This window comes from Salvelinus namaycush, chromosome 6, assembly GCF_016432855.1.
Source record: "Salvelinus namaycush isolate Seneca chromosome 6, SaNama_1.0, whole genome shotgun sequence".
Lineage (NCBI taxonomy): Eukaryota > Metazoa > Chordata > Actinopteri > Salmoniformes > Salmonidae > Salvelinus > Salvelinus namaycush.
Genome location: NC_052312.1, coordinates 40,562,649 through 40,580,859, shown reverse-complemented (window position 1 = coordinate 40,580,859; position 18,211 = coordinate 40,562,649). Strand labels below are relative to the sequence as shown.

Genomic DNA, 18,211 nt, shown 5'->3' with positions numbered 1-18,211 from the left:
ACCAATCAGGCCTTTTTGGTAGAGTGGCCAGACGGAAGCCACTCAGTAAAAGGCATATGACAGCCCGGTTGAAGTTTGCCAAAAGGCACCTAAAGACTCAGACCATAAGAAACAGGATTCTCTGGTCTGATGAAACCAAGATTGAACTCCTTGGCCTGACTGCTAAGCGTCACATCTGGAGGAAACCTGGCACCATCCCTACGGTGAAGCATGTTTGTGGCAGCATCATGCTGTGGGGATGTTTTTCAGCAGCATGGACTGGGAAACTTGTCAGGATCAAGGCAAAGATGAACAGAGCAAAGTGCAAAGAGATCCTTGATGGAGTCCTGAGTGCTCTGGAGCAAGTTCTCAGACTGGGGCAAAGGTTCACCTTCCAACAGGACAACGACCTTAAGCACACAGCCAAGAAAACACAGGAGTGGCTTTGGGACAAGTCTCTCAATGTCCTTGAATGGCCAAGCCAGAGCCCGGACTTGAACCCAATCGAACATCTCTGGAGAGACCTGAAAATAGCTGTGCAGTGACAATCCCTGTTCAACCTGACATAGCTTGAGAGGATCTGCAGAGAATGTTAGAAACTCACCAAATACAGGTGTGTCAAGCTTGTAGCGTCATACCCAAGAAGACTCGAGGCTGTAATCGCTGCCAAAGGTACTGAGTAATGGGTCTAAATACTTATGTAAATCAGTTTATTTTTAATACATTTGCAAAAATTTCTAAGCCTGTTTTTGCTCTGTCATTATGTGGTATTGATGAGGGGGGGAAAAACAATTTAATCCATTTTATAACAAGGCTGTAACGTAACAAAACGTGCAAAAAGTCAAGGGGTCTGAAAGCTTTCCGAATGCATTGTATAGTGTGCGTGTATGCATGTGTGTGTACAGCACGGTGTCTGTTCATGTGTCAATGCCTGAATGTGAGCATACATTTCCTGTGCATGTGTGTATTACCATGTCTTTGGTGGGTTCGTCGATGCTCTGGGAGGTGGCACTGACAGTATCTGGTGAGCCAGCACCGTCCTGCTCCCCTGTGACCATGGCCGCTACTGCTGCTGCCTCCTTGGCAATTTCTGTGGCACTCTGCTCCCTCACCACATCCTTAAAGCCTGAGATGGACACGTCGTCTGTGGACACAGAAATAATTAAAATTGGTTGTCTGCTACCAATACATTGATAAAAACCAGACAAAACTAAACTCAGCAAAAAAAAAAAGAAACGTCCCTTTTTCAGAACCCTGTCTTTCAAAGATAATTCGTAAAATTCCAAATAACTTCACAGATCTTCATTGTAAAGGGTTTAAACACTGTTTCCTATGCTTGTTCAATGAACCATAAACAATTAATGAACATGCACCTGTGGAACGGTCGTTAAGACACTAACAGCTTACAGACGGTAGGCAATTAAGGTCAAAGTTATGAAAACTTAGGACACTAACGAGGCCTTTCTACTGACTCTGAAAAACACCAAAAGAAAGATGCCCTGGGTCCCTGCTCATCTGCATGAACGTGCCTTAGGCATGTAGCAAGGAGGCATGAGGACTGCAGATGTGGCCAGGGCAATAAATTGCAATGTCCGTACTGTGAGACGCCTAAGACAGCGCTACAGGAAGACAGGACGGACAGCTGATCGTGGCAGACAACGTATAACACCTGCACAGGATTGGTACATCCGAACATCACACCTGCGGGACAGGTACAGGATGGCAACAACTGCCCAAGTTACACTAGGAACGCACAATCCCGCCATCAGTGCTCAGACTTAGACAATAGGCTGAGAGAGGCTGGACTGAGGGCTTGTAGGCCTATTGTAAGGCAGGTCCTCACCAGACATCACCGGCAACAACGTCGCTTATGGGCACAAACCCACCGTCTCTGGACCAGACAGGACTGGCAAAAAGTGCTCTTCACTGAGGAGTCACGGTTTTGTCTCACCATGGGTTGATGGTCGGATTATCGTCGAAGGAATGAGCATTACACCGAGGCCTGTAATCTGGAGCGGGATTGATTTGGAGGTGGAGGGTCCGTCATGGTCTGGGGCGGTGTGTCACAGCCTCATCTGACTGAGCTTGTTGTCATTGCAGGCAATCTCAACTCTGTGCTTTACAGGGAAGACATCCTCCTCCCTCATGTGGTACCCTTCCTGCAGGCTCATTCTGACATGACACTCCAGCATGACAATGCCTCCAGCCATACTGCTCGTTCTGTGTGTGATTTCCTGCAAGACAGGAATGTCAGTGTTCTGCCATGGCCAGCGTAGAGCCCTGATCTCACAGCAAGAACTGGCAAATCTGGCGCAGTCCATGAGGAGGAGATGCACTGCAGTACTTAATGCAGCTGGTGGCCACACCAGATACTGACTGACTTTTGATTTTGACCCCCCCCCCCCCCCCCCCTTTAGTCAGGGACACATTATTCCATTTCTGTTAGTCACATATCTGTGGAACTTGTTCAGTTAATGTCTCAGTTGTTGAATCTTATGTTCATACAAATATTTACACATGTTAAATTTGCTGAAAATAAACACAGTTGACAGTGAGGACATCTATTCTGGTATAGATCACATCAGCTCACAACTGCCATCTCCTGGACAAACTATGGAATAGAAAGAACTCTTCAAAAGCCATTCAATATGTATAGAAACATGGTTTATTCTCAGGACTAAGTCTGGAGTTACCCCTCCATACCTAGGCCAAATAAAAGAGTAAAATGTGCAAAATGTTTTCAGAATATGTTCTCCTATAAACACCCCCAAATAATACAAATAAAAAATTGATGCACAGTGACAAGATTTGATAATCTGCACATGATGGATAGACCTAGTCAGACCTGTAATGCCTGGAGGAGAATCATGCTCAACCGTGTGTGTGTGTGTGTGTGTGTGTGTGTGTGTGTGTGTGTGTGTGTGTGCGTCAAATCGACGTTTATTGATCGCATACACAGTTTGAAGATGTTATAGCGGGTGCAGTGAAATTGTTATGTTAGTTACTGTCGTTGAAGTAGGAAGTTTACATACACCTTAGCCAAATACATTTAAACTCAGTTTTCCACAATTCCTGACATTTAATCCTAGAAAAAATTCCCTGTCTTAGGTCAGTTAGGATCACCACTTTATTTTTAGAATGTGAAATGTCAGAATAGTAGATAGAATTATTTCTTTCAGGTTTTATTTCTTTCATCACATTCCCAGTGGGTCAGAAGTTCACATACACTCAATTAGTATCATTTGGTAGCATTGCCTTTACATTTTTTTTTTAAACTTGGGTCAAACGTTTCAGGTAGCATTCCACAAGCTTCCCACAATAAGTTGGGTGAATTTTGGCCCATTCCTCTTGACAGAGCTGGTGTATCTGAGTTAGGTTTGTAGGCCTCCTTGCTCGCACACGCCTTTTCAGTTCTTCCCACAAATTTTCTATAGGATTGAGGTCAGGGCTTTGTGATGGCCACTCCAATACCTTGACTTTGTTGTTCTTAAGCCATTTTGCCACAACTTTGGAAGTATGCTTGGGGTCATTGTCCATTTGGAAGACCCATTTGCGACCAAGCTTTAACTTCCTGACTGATGTCTTGAGATGTTGCTTCAATATATCCACATCATTTTCCATACTCATGCCATCTATTTTGTGAAGCGCACCAGTCCCTCCTGCAGCAAAGCACCCCCCACAACATGATGTTGGGATGGTGTTCTTAAGGATTGCAAGCCTCCCCCTTTTTCCTCCAAACAAAACAATGGTCATTATGGCCAAACAGTTCTATTTTTGTCTCATCAGATCAGAGGACATTTCTCCAAAAAATACAATCTTTGTTCCCATGTGCAGTTGCAAACCGTAGTCTGGCTTTTTTTAATGGCGGTTTTGGAGCAGTGGCTTCTTCCTTGCTGAGCAGCCTTTCAGGTTATGTCGATATAGGACTTGTTTTACTGTGGATATAGATACTTTTGTACCTCTTCAAGGAATACCTAGGATAGGATAAAGTAATCCTTCTAACCCCCCCCCCCCCCCCTTAAAGAGTTAGATGCACTATTGTAAAGTGGTTGTTCCACTGGATATCATAAGGTGAATGCACCAATTTGTAAGTCGCTCTGGATAAGAGCGTCTGCTAAATGTCTTAAATGTAAATGTACCTGTTTCCTCCAGCATCTTCACAAGGTCCTTTGTTGTTGTTCTGGGATTGATTTACACTTTTCGCACCAAAGTACGTTCATCTCTAGGAGACAGAACGCATCTCCGTCCTGAGCGGTATGACGACTGCGTGGTCCCATGGTGTTTATACTTGCGTACTATTGTTTGTACAGATGAACGTGGTACCCTCAGGCGTTTGGAAATTGCTCCCAAGGATGAACCAGACTTGTGGAGGTCTACAATTGTTTTTCCTGAGGTCTTGGCTGATTTCTTTAGATTTTCCCATGATGTCAAGCAAAGAGGCACGGAGTTGGCATTGAAATACACCCACAGGCATTGAAATACACCCACAGGTACACCTCCAATTGACTCAAATGATGTCAATTAGCCTATCAGAAGCTTCTAAAGCCATGACATCATTTTCTGGAATTTTCCAAGCTGTTTAAAGGCACAGTCAACTTCGTGCATGTAAACTTCTGACCCACTGGAATTGTGATACAGTGAATTATAAGTGAAATAATCTGTCTGTAAACAATTGTTGGAAAAATTACTTGTGTCATGCACAAAGTAGATGTCCTAACTGACTTGCCAAAACTATAGTTCGTTAACAAGAAATGTATGGAGTGGTTGAAAAACTAGTTTAATTGACTCCAACCTAAGTGTATGTAATCTTCCGACTTCAACTGTAGCTCCGAACAATGCAGTAAAACAAGTACGCAATCAACGAGCTATGTTGCAAATACAGTATTTAAATTCACACACAAAACTCCACAGCAAAATGGATAGAATGGCAGGAAATAGGTCCAGACAGGAGTCTGGAATATAAATATATGTATGTGAATGGGGTGTATAGACAGTATGGACAGTATATGAATAGAAAAGGTGTGTACAGCAGTAGATATATAGGATGATCCATGACTACAATACAGTATATACATATGAAGTGGGTAAATCAGTATGTAAACATTATGTACATAGGGCCGCAGTCTCTAAGATGCAGGGTAGAGTACTGGCTGTTAGCTGACTAGTGACAGTGTCTAAGGTTCAGGCCAGGGTACTGGACGGAGGCCGGCTAGTGATGACTATTTAATAGTCTGATGGCCTGGATATAGAAGCTGTTTATCAGTCTCTCGGTCCCAGCGTTGATGCACCTGCACGGTCTCAGTCTTCTAGATGGTAGCGGGAAGAATGATGTTCTTCTTGGCCTATGAAACACTGGGTTCTGTAGATGCCCCCGATGATGCGTTGGGCTGACCGCACCACCCTCTGGAGAGCCTGGAGGTTGCGAGCGGTGCAATTGCCGTACCATGAGGTAATACAGCCCTTACAGGACGCTCTCGATGGTGCATCAGTAGAAGTTGGTGAGGGTCTTACATGCTAACCAAACTTGCTCATCGTCTGTGTGCGCGTGTTGATTTTGTCTATCTCCACCAGACGCGTTCAAGACACACAGGTTAAAATACCAAAACCTACTGTGAACCAACTATATTAATTTGGGGAGAGGTCAAAACGTAAATTAATCATTCATGGACATTTAGCTAGCTTGCTGTTGCTAGTTAATTTGTCCTTGGAGATAAACTTTGGCTTGTTATTTTACCTGAAATGCATATGGTCCTTTTTTTGAGCTGGATCTTTGTAGAATTTTGACTCATACAAAATCGTGTGTTCTCTACTCCGACAATGAATCCACAGATAACTAACTAGGTTACCCCTTTTTCTCTTTGATTAGTCTCTCCTTGTTCATCTTTCTTCTGTGGATTTTATATTGCGGTTGGCAACCATCTTTAAGGTGCATTACCGCCACCAACTGGCCTAGAGTGTGGACCTCAGTTCATCTCTCAATCACCCACGTCGGTATATGCTCCTAAAAACCATTGAGTAGATAGGAGGCTGGACTTGCAATGAGTCAAGCTTCTAAAATAGAGCCAAGTTATATTACAGTGCCTGGTACGCAGACACCCGTTGACGCGCGCGAGCAGTGGATGAAATGATTGAACATGTATATGAACATTTATTTTGCAACGCGGCTGATTTGGTCAGCATATTAGGGGCCAAGGTTAATTTATTCAGCATCCTGAGGTTGAAGAGGCTTTGTTGCGCCTTCTTCACCACACTGTCGGTGTGAAGGAACCATTTCACATTCTCAGTGAGGAACTAGAAGCTTTTGACTCTATCCACTGCGGCCCCGTCGATGTGGAAGGGGGCGTTCTCTCGCTGCGGCCTCCTGAAGTCCACGATCAGCTCCTTCGTTCTGTTGACGTTGAGGTTATTTTCCTGGCACCACTCCACCAGGGCTCACACCTCCTCCTTGTAGGCTGTCTCATTGTTGTTAGTAAATCAGGCCTACCACTGTTGTGTCATCAGCAAACCTGATGAATGAGTTGTAGACGCGCATGACCACGCAGTCATGGGTGAACAGGAGGCGGCTGAGCACGCACCAGAGGGGCCCCCGTGTTGAGGGTCAGAGTGGTGGAGGTGATGTTGCTTTCCTTCACCACCTGGGGTCAGCCCGTCAGGAAGTCTAGGACCCAGGGCCCTGTGTGTGTGTGTGTGTGTGGTTCCTACCCCTCTCCAGCAGGCTGTATGTGTCTGTGTCTCCGTCCTCCATCAGGTAGCTGTCTATGGAGAGGTTGTCCAAGGACTGCAGAGACGGAGTCTTCTTCATGTTCTTAAAGGACACTGAGAAACTGGACTGGGAACGCTCCCTCATCAGACGCCCACTGGAACACACACACAAACAAAGAGTGAGTGTGAGTGGGGGAGAAGGGTGAGGGGAAAGAAAAACAGGAGTACCGTGGACCTCAAGGCTTGGATTTGAATAGCCCTGCGCCCGGTTTCCCAAAAGCATTTTAAGGCTGAGTTCATCATCAGAACCATTGAGCTGGTTCTAACAATGAACTTAGCCTTAAGATGCTTTTGGGAAACCGGGCTCAGGTCTAGACTGTTGACCTAGCCAAGGCTATATGCTACTAGTCACCAGATAAAGGCTACACACACTATTCACCGGGTACACACACACCAACTTGCAGCGTGTAAATGTATACAGACCCACAGATATACACCCAACCACAGACAATTCTACATGCACACGTACAGATACAACACACAACGTGTAACAGATATTTAAAGGAATGCGGACACACACAGACAGACCCATAGCGTGTCTTACATGTTGGAAATAGAATATAGGGAGGTGGACCGGGTGTTTGAGGAGCTGAGCCGGTCAGAAACCACTGACAGACTGCCTTTCCTTTGTAGAGAGAGAACACACACACACCTTGCATGGGTCAGAGCAGAGGACACACTGAGCTACAGAATAGCAGAGTGAGAAAAACACACACACACACACTAAGACAGACGCACACATTGTATGGGAGCACATTGGACAAGGCAGAAACACACACAAATGAACAAACACCTCTTATGGGTGACAACATTGATATTGTGATGTATAGGGCAGGTACAGTGCTGTCACTGTAGTTACACAGGCATGATGTAGAACCACCTACTGATGTGATGGGACTGACCAAGTAACAGTAAAGTAACATTAAATGGTGGTTTACTAAGCTGGGCATGAATAAGTGAGTAACTGTAATGCCATCTGCAAGAAGTATTGTTGTGACTGAGTATTGCAGTAATGGGAGTGACTGTTAATTTAAAGCTTGTCATAAGTCCTCTGAATGAGTGTCACGGTCTGCCTGCCGATTGGCCTGCATTTCCCACTGCTGATCTGCCGACCGGGACATGCACTAAGTTACAGTAAAGATGTTCTTATTGTTTGCTTTGGAGTGAATCATCACAGTGAATGTTTTACAGAACTGACCGTCTGAATAGCTGAACAATATGTCATGGAAGTAACGGAATCAGTGTTCCTCTGGAAAAATGTGTCGCAGTAGAGGGGAATGGTCTGGGGGTTTCCCTCACCCACTGTTTTGGGGGTCCTCCCCAGATAATTTTTATGCAGAAGGACTGAAGCTCACTTCTGGTGACTTTTTAAAAGGACATTCTATCAAAAATTATGTTGACACCAACCAAAATATAATTTCTACCTCCAGAAATGAGCCAAAAACATATTGGTAAAATTATTTGTTTAAATTGTAACATAGTGGACCATGCTTATAGCCTATGCATGGTTCATATGATCAGGTATGCTATTAGCAATAAGCATTATCACCTGTATCCCAACTGATGCAGCATAGTGGCTATAAATAAATAGGCTGAAGCATGGGGTAGCCTATATGCATTTACCCTATTGGGCTAATCTGCATTGGGTCAGATAGCATGGGTGAAATAAAAAAAACTTTTCAAACCGTGGGTCGGCTCGTGGTTCAGAACAATTACATTGCGGGTCGGGAAACATTTTAAAATCAAGTTAATACACTTTCAAAACCCAGGCGCTTGTTGTGTTGTGAATTCCATTCTGTGAGCGGCGAGGCGAGTCTACCAGCTAAGCACGCATTGAGAGAGTGTGTGGAGCCAGGAACGGTCCCTTATTCGTGAGGTGCTAAAATTTTCTAATTTGTCCACGTGCAGCGCTTATGTTCCCTCTCCCCACCAGATATGTTTTATTTATTTAACTAGGCAAGTCAGTCAAGAACAAATTCTTATTTACAATGACGGCCTACTCCGGACGACGCTGGGCCAATTGTGCGCTGCACTATGGGACTCCCAATCAAGGCCGGTTGTGATACAACACATTAAAGTGTATTTTTCCTGGGTAGCCTAGGTTACGTGAAAATGGCTAACATAGGCCTAACCGGAGAAATAAAAAGGTTATGATAAAGGAATAGGCTACATCACCGTGGAAACGTGCTGCGAGAGTGAAATCTCCAGTTTGGAAGGACAACATGGTAGATGAATACACAGCTTGCACAAAGTGCAAACAGGTAGGCCCATTTTCGATCATTCAGTTAATTCTAAGTTATTAATTACATTCATTCAGCGTTCCTTCATTAGACCATACGCAGGCCATATAAAGAGTAAACCGGTGCGGCTGGTAAAAGTGTGAGCAGCCTATAAATGCAGCCGATTTTAGATTCTGGGAATTCCCTCCCTATGACACTCGTAACTTGAACGCGCCTCGAGGAATATTTATCTTGCATAGAACACACAACAAGCCGATTATGTAAATAGATAAACTATTATACTGTGGGGTTGTCAGATTTTGTCTGCAGAGGAAAGGTAATTGTGGACTGTTCCAGCATCTTCAAAGTGCACCTCAGTATACATTTTTTTTATGTCCCATATTATTTTGCCGTGGCGCCACAGCTAAATGACTGCAGTGGAAACACTGAACTGAATACCTGGTCATTGACAGTGGCTACAGGTCTAAATAGCTGGAAAAGGACTGTTACGGTAATGACAGTCTAAATAACCAGACTGTATTCTGATAATGACGGAAGGGAATTACCTGGACATAGACTCAGGCAATCTGGCCCCAGGGTTCTTCTCGTTCCAGTCTTTGGTGGAGAGGGGGTCTGAGAGAGTGGGGTCTGCCCCGGAGGACTCACCCTGCTGGGCTTTACAATCAACTCCGGTCCCCAGCTCCTCTCCCTCAGTCCGGGCCTCCAGGGAAGCCTCTCCCAACTCCTCTGAACTCGATCTCCCTGTCCTCTCGTCAAGAGACACCTTCAGGTTGAGGGCGGAGGCGGGGATGAGAGGGGCGGGGCCTTGCGTTATCCCACCCTCTACCCCTCCCCCACACATAAGCTGGTCCACTGTACAGCTTCCCTTCGTCCCAGCCCCCTCCACGTGGGTTCCTCTATCCCCCCCCTCCCCTCCGTCACTCCCAGTCTCCAAAGTGCATCTACTCTCCGAAGGGGACAACTCCGACCCTAGGGGGGAACCAGGACCCTCGGGCTGGGGGACCAGCTTCAAGAAGAGCGCTACCTCTGCACTTTTGAGCAGGATCCCCACACAGGCACTGAAGGGCTGGTGGTCTGGAAAGGGGTCCGATGTGGTCTTTGCCTTGTCTCGTTTGGAGCCCATCCCCTCCAGGTCCTGTTGCAGGGTGTGCTGCAAGGCTTTGATGCTGCGCTGAAGCCGCATCAGGAACATGTACTGCCTGTGGCTCACCTGGACACACACATTATGCTCATAACTACACACACTTCAGTATTCTCAAATAAACAGTGTAACACATGTTGGTTCACATCATACGCACACGTCATACATTAATACAAAGTGGACAAAACATTAGGAACACTTCCCTAATATTGAGTTGCACCACCACCCTTTAGCCCTCAGAACAGCCTCAATTCATCGAGGCATGGACTCTACAGGGTGTGGAAAGTGTTCCACAGGGATGTTGGCCCATGTTGACTCCAATGCTTCCTGCAGTTGTGTCAAGTTGGCTGGATGTCATTTGGATGGTGGACCATTCTTGATACACACGGGAAACTGTTGTGTGAAAAACCCAGCAGCGTTGCAGTTCTTGACACACAAACCAGTGCACCTGGCACCTACTGCTATAACCCGCTCAAAAGCACTTAAATATTTTGTCTTGCTCATTCACCCTCTGAATGGCACACACACACAAGTGGCATCAATAAGGGATCATAGACTGACCAAGTGAAAGCTATGTCATGAAAAGAAAATGTTCCTAATGTTGTGTGTACACACACACACACACAGTACAGTGTACAGACACGCACACCAAAATATATGAATCATCACTCACCTGAGCGCTCAAATGCTTTTGTACGTGCACTAACATGTGCATGTCTGCCTCCTTACTGGAAGAGGAAGACGAGGAAGGTGGGGGGATGTTGTCCAGGGACAGTGGCTTGTGAAGCCCGTTGCTAGGCGGCAGCGAGGCCTCTGTTGCCGTGGCGTCCGTAACAGTACTATAGTACTCCTTCAAAAGCCTCTTCCTCTGCAGACGTCCCACAGTATCCACAGGCTCGCTCCTGGCCAGGCCTGCAGCTGCAGAAAGGGAAGTTCTCTGCCCTCTCGAAGCCCCGCCCATTAGCCACTCCTGGTGCTGGGCGTGTCTGACCGGCTGGCACGCCCACAGAGTGAGGGGGAAGGCGTCAACGAAGGGCTGGGGCCGCCCCTTCCCGCCGCGCATCCCCTCGTAGTCCACCCAGAACTGGACAAAATGAACCGCCCACAAGTCTGTGGCAGCTGGCATTTTGAGGGCATCCACGCCCAACGAGGGCGACACCAACCCTTTATACACATTGTGCAACATAGTGTCCTGCTCATGCGCGTGGCGCTGGAAAATGGGGTGGATCACTGGGAAGGAGGTGGAGGAGCGAGGGAAGGAGGAAAAGGAGGTGGAGAAGAACTGTTGTTCTTGGAAGGAGAGGAGGAGGGCTTCCAGGTGGGAGCGGGAGCAGTTGGGGGGGTGGCGGGTGTTGGTGGCCACCATCTCCGAGCATTGGACAGAGACGGAACGGGGGAGGTCCTGGGGATAGGAGGGGTCCCTGTCCGTGGGCACTAACAACTGTGGTGGGGGAGAGAGGAAGAGAAACACATTATTAGAAAATATACATACAGAGGTCATCAATGTGTACAAGATGACTAATGAGCATAATTTCCAATCTGTTGAAATGTAAAGACTATGCTCTTACAGAAATGGAGTGTGTTGACCTTTTCAAGGGCTTTTTTCACAGCTATGGTAGCGTTTGCATTTCTCAAATGACTGAATCAAAGTGTCCAAGTACTGAATATGAGTGTGTGTGATTTGAACAGCGACATAACATCATGACAGAGTGTGTGGGTGTGTGTCCTTTCTGTCCTCTACCTTGAGCATTAGTCCGTCCACCCTGATGTCGATGTGCTCGTCAGGCTTCTGTTCCTCGTCATTGAGCTTGTAGAGCTCCATGAACTGTTCCAGGCTCTGCCTCAGGTCCAGCGCAAACAGGTTGCACCACACCAGGCTCCTGGGGTCCAGCACCAGCTGCAGCGCATTCAGCTGCACAAACAGGTTGGGGCAAGGGACTGCAGGAGGTGGGGAAGAGAAGATTATATAATAATCAATGCAAGGGACTGCAGGAGAGCGGGGAAGAGAATAGAGGTTGGAAACTAGAAATGTGAGGAGGGGGAAGAGAAGAGAGGTGACGCACTAATGCATTCACCTTTCCCTCAGCACAAACACACCCGATTCACAAACAGTTCAATCAGGTGAGTTAGCGCTAGGCTGGAATAAAACCTGTACACCCTGTAGGATGAGGGTCTAGGAACCAAAAACTAGGAACTGAATGTAGGAACCAATCTTACTGGGGTAGTCCTTTCCGTCAGGGAAGTAGTATTCGGTGAACTCGGCGTGGATGGCAGGCATCTCAGGAGGGAGGTACAGGGACTTCTTATTACAGGAGATCATGGCCTTAGGGCTGGAGCGACGCTGGTCTGCTGTGGACACCTGATACACACACACGGGATGAGCTCAGTACGCAAAGTGGGTGGATCAGATAGGCACGTCAACTGTGTGCGTGTGCTGACCTGGTAGATGCTGAAGTCAGCTATCCTGAGGACAATGGAGCTGGACAGGAGCTGCGTCTTGGGGGTCTGGGGAGAACTGAGGATACTGGTAGAACTAGTACTGATCTTACCTAGAAAGGAGAGGTGAAGAGAGGGGGAGGGAGAGAAAGGATGGTAGGGAGAATAAGGAGATAGAGGGGGGAGAGAGAAAAAGAGAGCCAATCAGACCACCTGCCACACTCTGACGTCATCTCAAAGGTGTGTATCACCGCACACCGCGTGCGCACACCATCGGTTAGGGGGGTACCTGGCTCTAGGCATGAGAAGCAGCACTGTGCCCGCCCCCGTGCCCTCGCTCGTACCATGGCTCGTGCCCGCACCCACCCCGGGGGTAGGTCGTCTGGCCCCCTAACCACCACTATTCTTCCTCTTCCTGTCACTTCCTGCCCTACAGGACCATACACACTGTCCCTAACACTGGAGACACTGGAGGGATACCTGGACACTGGAGAGGGGGGACACAGAACTCAGAGTGACTAGGCAGTGTGATGCTAGGGAAACCAACACTTCACTTAATTCCAACTCTAGGGGCTCTTCTAAAAATTACCCACTTAATGACATCAAGTGTATTCTAGTTCAGTTGAATGTCAACTGTCTAACCAACATCACTCTTCATGGGCTGCTGGGACAGATTTGTATAGTTGTTGAATAAAAAGTGAATCAGGACAAATGCTCCAACACACACCTTTATTGGATTACTATGTTTCAATCACATTGAGGGAAGGTGTGTGTCTGTGTGCGTGTTTACAGTACTCTGTGTGTGTGTGTGACTGTGCTGCTCTTTTGTTTACCGTGCTGTGGTGAGGTGTGACAGTTGGCCAGGCCCTCCCGGTCTCTCTTGGCGGTCTTCAACATCTCCACATTAGACTTGAACTCCTCCAGTAGACTGCTGGCCCAGCCCTCCCTGGCCTTAGTGGCCTCACTGTACTGCATCCAGTGGAGACAACTCTCACCTGGAGACAGAGAGATGAAGGGGAGAGGACAAAAAGCAAGAGACGAGGGAGAAACCGTTGTCTAAGTACCTACTCGTCACTAATAGAGATGGTATACAGACAGAAAAAAATACATATTTTGTGGTGTTGAGAGAGTTGAAAGTTCACTATTACTCCCATCAGCTGTGTGGCAGTTGGAGGGAGGTTGTGTATAGGATGTGGTGGTGTCTACCTGCTCTGTGGGAGGGGTAGTAGTCCAGGGTAATGTGACTGAAGGAGAGCTGCATGGCCCCACCAGTTATCCTCTTATTGATCACTGGAGAGAGGGTTGGGAGGGAAGGAGGGATGCATGGAGGGAGGGAAGGAGGCAGAAGTTAAGGTAACACACAAAGGTCCAATGTGCGTCAGAGCCCAACTTGATGTGTAGGTATCAGACAGTCGGTCAAACATCTGTCTGAAGTTTGTGTGAGGTATGTGTGTTTTACATTTGTATGTGTGTATTAGCTGGCGTGTCTATGTGCTCTGTGTGTGTGTACACGTGTCATACGTCTGTGTGTGTGTGTGTACCTCTGTCCTTGGCGTGTATGTCGTCACAGATGTGCAGGTCGAGGTGTGTAATCTGCAGGTGGTGGGAGGTCTCACACACGTCGAAGGCAGCGAACAGATTAGCCATGGTGGCGCTCTGGTCAGCCGCTGTGCCTGACGACGACACCTGCTGGCTACGCATCTGCTGGGCTGAGGGGGGCGCCGACGACTCCTGGATACAGACCAGAGACCATAAAAACTACAGACACAGATGCAGACACAGATGCAGACGCAGATGCAGACGCAGACGCAGACGCAGACACAGACGCAGACACAGACGCAGACACAGACGCAGACACAGACGCAGACACAGACGCAGACACAGACGCAGACACAGACGCAGACACAGATGCAGACACAGATGCAGACACAGATGCAGACACCGGCACAGAGACATATGGAGATGCAGAGACACAAATGGACAAAGACTTTTTTTATTTTATGAGCCCGACACAAAGGATATACTGCTTCTCTAAGACCAGGCCCAAATCCCTGTCATTCGCATGAAGAACAGACAGAAATGCAGGGGGAGGAGATCAGGGTGCCTTGTGAGAATTTGTTGGCAAGTGGGTAGCCCACCTCTGCCATCCTTTCTATTGGCCAACGTGCAATCACTGGAAAATAAGATGGATGATCTCCACTCGAGACCATATCCCAACCAGAAGCCACGGATTACAGGCAACATCTGCACCGAGCTAAAGGCTAGAGCTGCCGCTTTCAAGGAGCAGGAAACTAATCCGAACGCTTATAAGAAATCCGACAATGCCCTCAGACGAACCATCAAAAAGGCAAAGCGTCAATACAGGAATAAGATTGAATCCTATTACACCGGGGCTCTGACGCTTGTCGGATACGGCAGGGCTTGCAAACTATTATAGACTACAAAAGGGAAGCACCACCGAGAGCTGCCCAGTGACGCGAGCCTACCAGACAAGCTAAATACCTTCTATGCTCGCTTTGAAGCATGCAACACCTAAGCATGCATGAGCGCGCCAGCTATTCCGGACGACTGTGTGATCTCAGGTCAACATTCACAAGGCTGCAAGGCCAGACGGATTACCAGGACGTGTACTACGAGCATGCGCTGACCAACTGGCAAGTGTCTTCACTGACATTTTCAACCTCTCCCTGACCGAGTCTGTAATACCTACATGTTTCAAGCAGACCACCATAGTCCCTGTGCCCAAGAAAGCGAAGGTAACCTGCCTAAATGACTACCGTAGCACTCACGTCGGTAGCCATGAAGTGCTTTGAAAGGCTGGTCATGGGCTCACAACAGCATCCCGGAAACCCTAGACCCACTCCAATTCGCATACCGCCCCAACAGCTACGCAGATGATGCAATCTCAATCCACACTGCCCTTTCCCACCTGGACAAAAGGGACACCTGTGAAAATGCTGTTCATTGACTACAGCTCAGCGTTCAACACCAAAGTGCCTACGAAGCTCATCACTAAGCTAAGGACCCTGGGAATAAACACCTCTGGAACCTGGACTTCCTGACGGGCCACCCTCAGGTGGTAAGGGTAAGCAACAACACATCTGCCATGCTGATCCTCAACAGGGTGGCCCCTCAGTGGTGCGTGCTTAGTCCCCTCCTGTACTCCTTGTTCACACACGACTGCGTGGCCAAGCACGACTCCAACACCATCATTAAGTTTGCCGATGACGAGTGGTAGGCCTGATCCCCGACAACGATGAGACAGCCTATAGGGAGTAGGTCAGAGACCTGGCAGTGTGGTGCCAGGACAACAACCTCTCCCTCAACGTGAGCAAGACAAAGGAGGTGATCGTAGACTACAGGAAAAGGAGGGCCGAACACGCCCCCATTCACATCGATGGGGCTGTAGTGGAGCAGGTTGAGAGCTTCAAGTTCCTTGGTGTCCACATCACCAACAAACTATCATGGTCCAAACACACCAAGACAGTCGTGAAGAGGGCATGACAACACCTTTCCCCCTCAGGAGACTGAAAAGATTTGGCATGGGTCCCTAGATCCTCTAAAAGTTCTACAGATGCACCCTCGAGAGCATCCTGCCCGGTTGCATCACCGCCTGGTATGGCAACTGCTTGGCATCCGACAGTAAGGCGCTACAGAGGGTGGTGCGTACGACCCAATACATCACTGGGGCCAAGCTTTCTGCCATCCAATACCTATATTTATTTAATTAATTTTCTATTTTACCTTAATTTAACCAGGTAGGCCAATTGAGAACAAGTTCTCACTTACAACCGCGACCTGGCCAAGATAAAGCAAAGCAGTTCGACACAAACAGAGTTACACATGGAATAAACAAACAGTCAATAACACAACTGAAAAGTCTATATACAGTGTGCGCAAATGAGGTAAGATAAGGGAGGTAAGGCAACAAATAGTCCATAGTGGCAAAATAATTACAATTTAGCAATTAAACACCGGAGTGAAAGATGTGCAGAAGATGAATGTGCAAGTAGATATACTGGGGTGCAAAGGAGCAAAAAAATAACAGTATGGGGATGAGGTAGTTGGATGGGCAATTTACAGATGAGCTATGTACAGGGGCAGTGATCTGTGAGCTGCTCTGACAGCTGGTGCTTAAAGTTAGTGAGGGAGATATGAGTCTCCAGCTTCAGTGATTTTTGAAATTCGTTCCAGTCATTGGCAGCAGAGAACTGGAAGGAAAGGTGGCCAAAGGAGGAATTGGCTTTGGGGGTGACCAGTGAAATATACCTGCTGGAGCGCGTGCTACAAGTGAGTGCTGCTATGGTGACCAGTGAGCTGAGATAAGGTGGAGCTTTACCTAGCAAAGACTTACATATGACCTGGAGCCAGTGTGTTTGGCGACGAATATGTAGCGAGGTCCAGCCAACGACAGCATACAGGTCGCAGTTGTGGGTAGCATATGGGGCTTTGGTGACAAAACGGATGGCACTGTGATAGCAAATTGGATGCAGTCTGAGTAGAGTGTTGGAGGCTATTTTGTAAATGACATCGCCGAAGTCGAGGATCGGTAGGAGAGTCCGTTTTACGAGGGTATGTTTGGCAGCATGAGTGAAGGATGATTTGTTGCGAAATAGGAAGCCGATTCCAGATTTAATTTTGGATTCCAGATTTAATTCTGTCTAACCAGACACCTAGGTATTTGTAGTTGTCCACATATTCCAAGTCAGAACCGTCCAGAGTAGTGATGCTGGACGGGCGGGCAGCGATCGGTTGAAGAGCATGCATTTAGTTTTACTTGTATTTAAGAGCAGTTGGAGGCCACGGAAGGAGAGTTGTATGGCATTGAAGCTCATCTGGAGGTTAGTTAACACAGTGTCCAACGAAGAGCCAGAAGTATACAGAATGGCGTCATCTGCGTAGAGGTGGATCAGAGAATCACCAGCAGCAAGAGCGACATCATTGATGTATACAGAGAAGAGAGTTAGCCAGAGAATTGAACCCTGCGGTACCCCCATAGACTGCAAGAGGTCCAGACAACAGGCCCGCCGATTTGACACACTGAACTCTATCTGAGAAGTAGTTGGTGAACCAGGCGAGGCAGTCATTTGAGAAACCAAGGCTGTTGAGTCTGCCGATAAGAATGTGGTAATTGACAGAGTCGAAAGCCTTGGCCAGGTCGATGAATACAGCTGCACAGTATTTTCTCTTATCGATGGCGGTTATATCGCTTAGGACCTTGAGCGTGGCTGAGGTGCACCCATGACCAGCTCGGAAACCAGATTGCATAGCGGAGAAGGTACGGTGGGATTTGAAATGGTCGGTGATCTGTTTGTTAACTTGGCTTTCGAAGACCTTAGAAAGGCAGGGTAGGATAGATATAGGTCTGTAACAGTTTGGGTCTAGAGTGTCTCCCCCTTTGAAGAGGGGGATAACCGCGACAGCTTCCCAATCTTTGGGGCTCTCAGATGATACGAAAGATGGTTGAACAGGCTAGTAATAGGGGTTGCAACAATTGCGGCGGATAATTTTAGAAAGAGAGGGTCCAGATTGTCTAGCCCGGCTGATTTGTAGGGGTCCAGATTTTGCAGCGCTTTCAGAACATCAGCTATCTGGATTTGGGTGAAGGAGAAATGGGGGAGGCTTGGATAAGTTGCTGTGGGGGGGTTGAGGG

At 47.4% G+C, this 18,211-nt stretch overlaps 1 protein-coding gene across 4 annotated transcripts in view; it reads right to left on the bottom strand.

The window, feature by feature from the left end:
- Positions 1-18,211, bottom strand: part of LOC120050017 (UHRF1-binding protein 1-like) — a 54,543-nt gene that overhangs the window by 16,760 nt on the left and 19,572 nt on the right. For all 4 annotated transcript variants that reach the window (XR_005477152.1, XM_038996601.1, XM_038996598.1 and 1 more), the window contains exons 8-17: positions 14,100-14,289; positions 13,765-13,848; positions 13,392-13,553; positions 12,562-12,671; positions 12,340-12,481; positions 11,864-12,060; positions 10,796-11,563; positions 9,527-10,191; positions 6,682-6,836; positions 951-1,123 (exon numbers count right to left, since the gene is read on the bottom strand). Coding sequence is in view for 3 of the 4 variants with exons in the window: in XM_038996601.1 (XP_038852529.1) it covers positions 951-1,123; positions 6,682-6,836; positions 9,527-10,191; positions 10,796-11,563; positions 11,864-12,060; positions 12,340-12,481; positions 12,562-12,671; positions 13,392-13,553; positions 13,765-13,848; positions 14,100-14,289 (2,646 nt within the window). In the remaining variant the exon portion in view is untranslated. The remainder of the gene's footprint in view (positions 1-950; positions 1,124-6,681; positions 6,837-9,526; positions 10,192-10,795; positions 11,564-11,863; positions 12,061-12,339; positions 12,482-12,561; positions 12,672-13,391; positions 13,554-13,764; positions 13,849-14,099; positions 14,290-18,211) is intronic.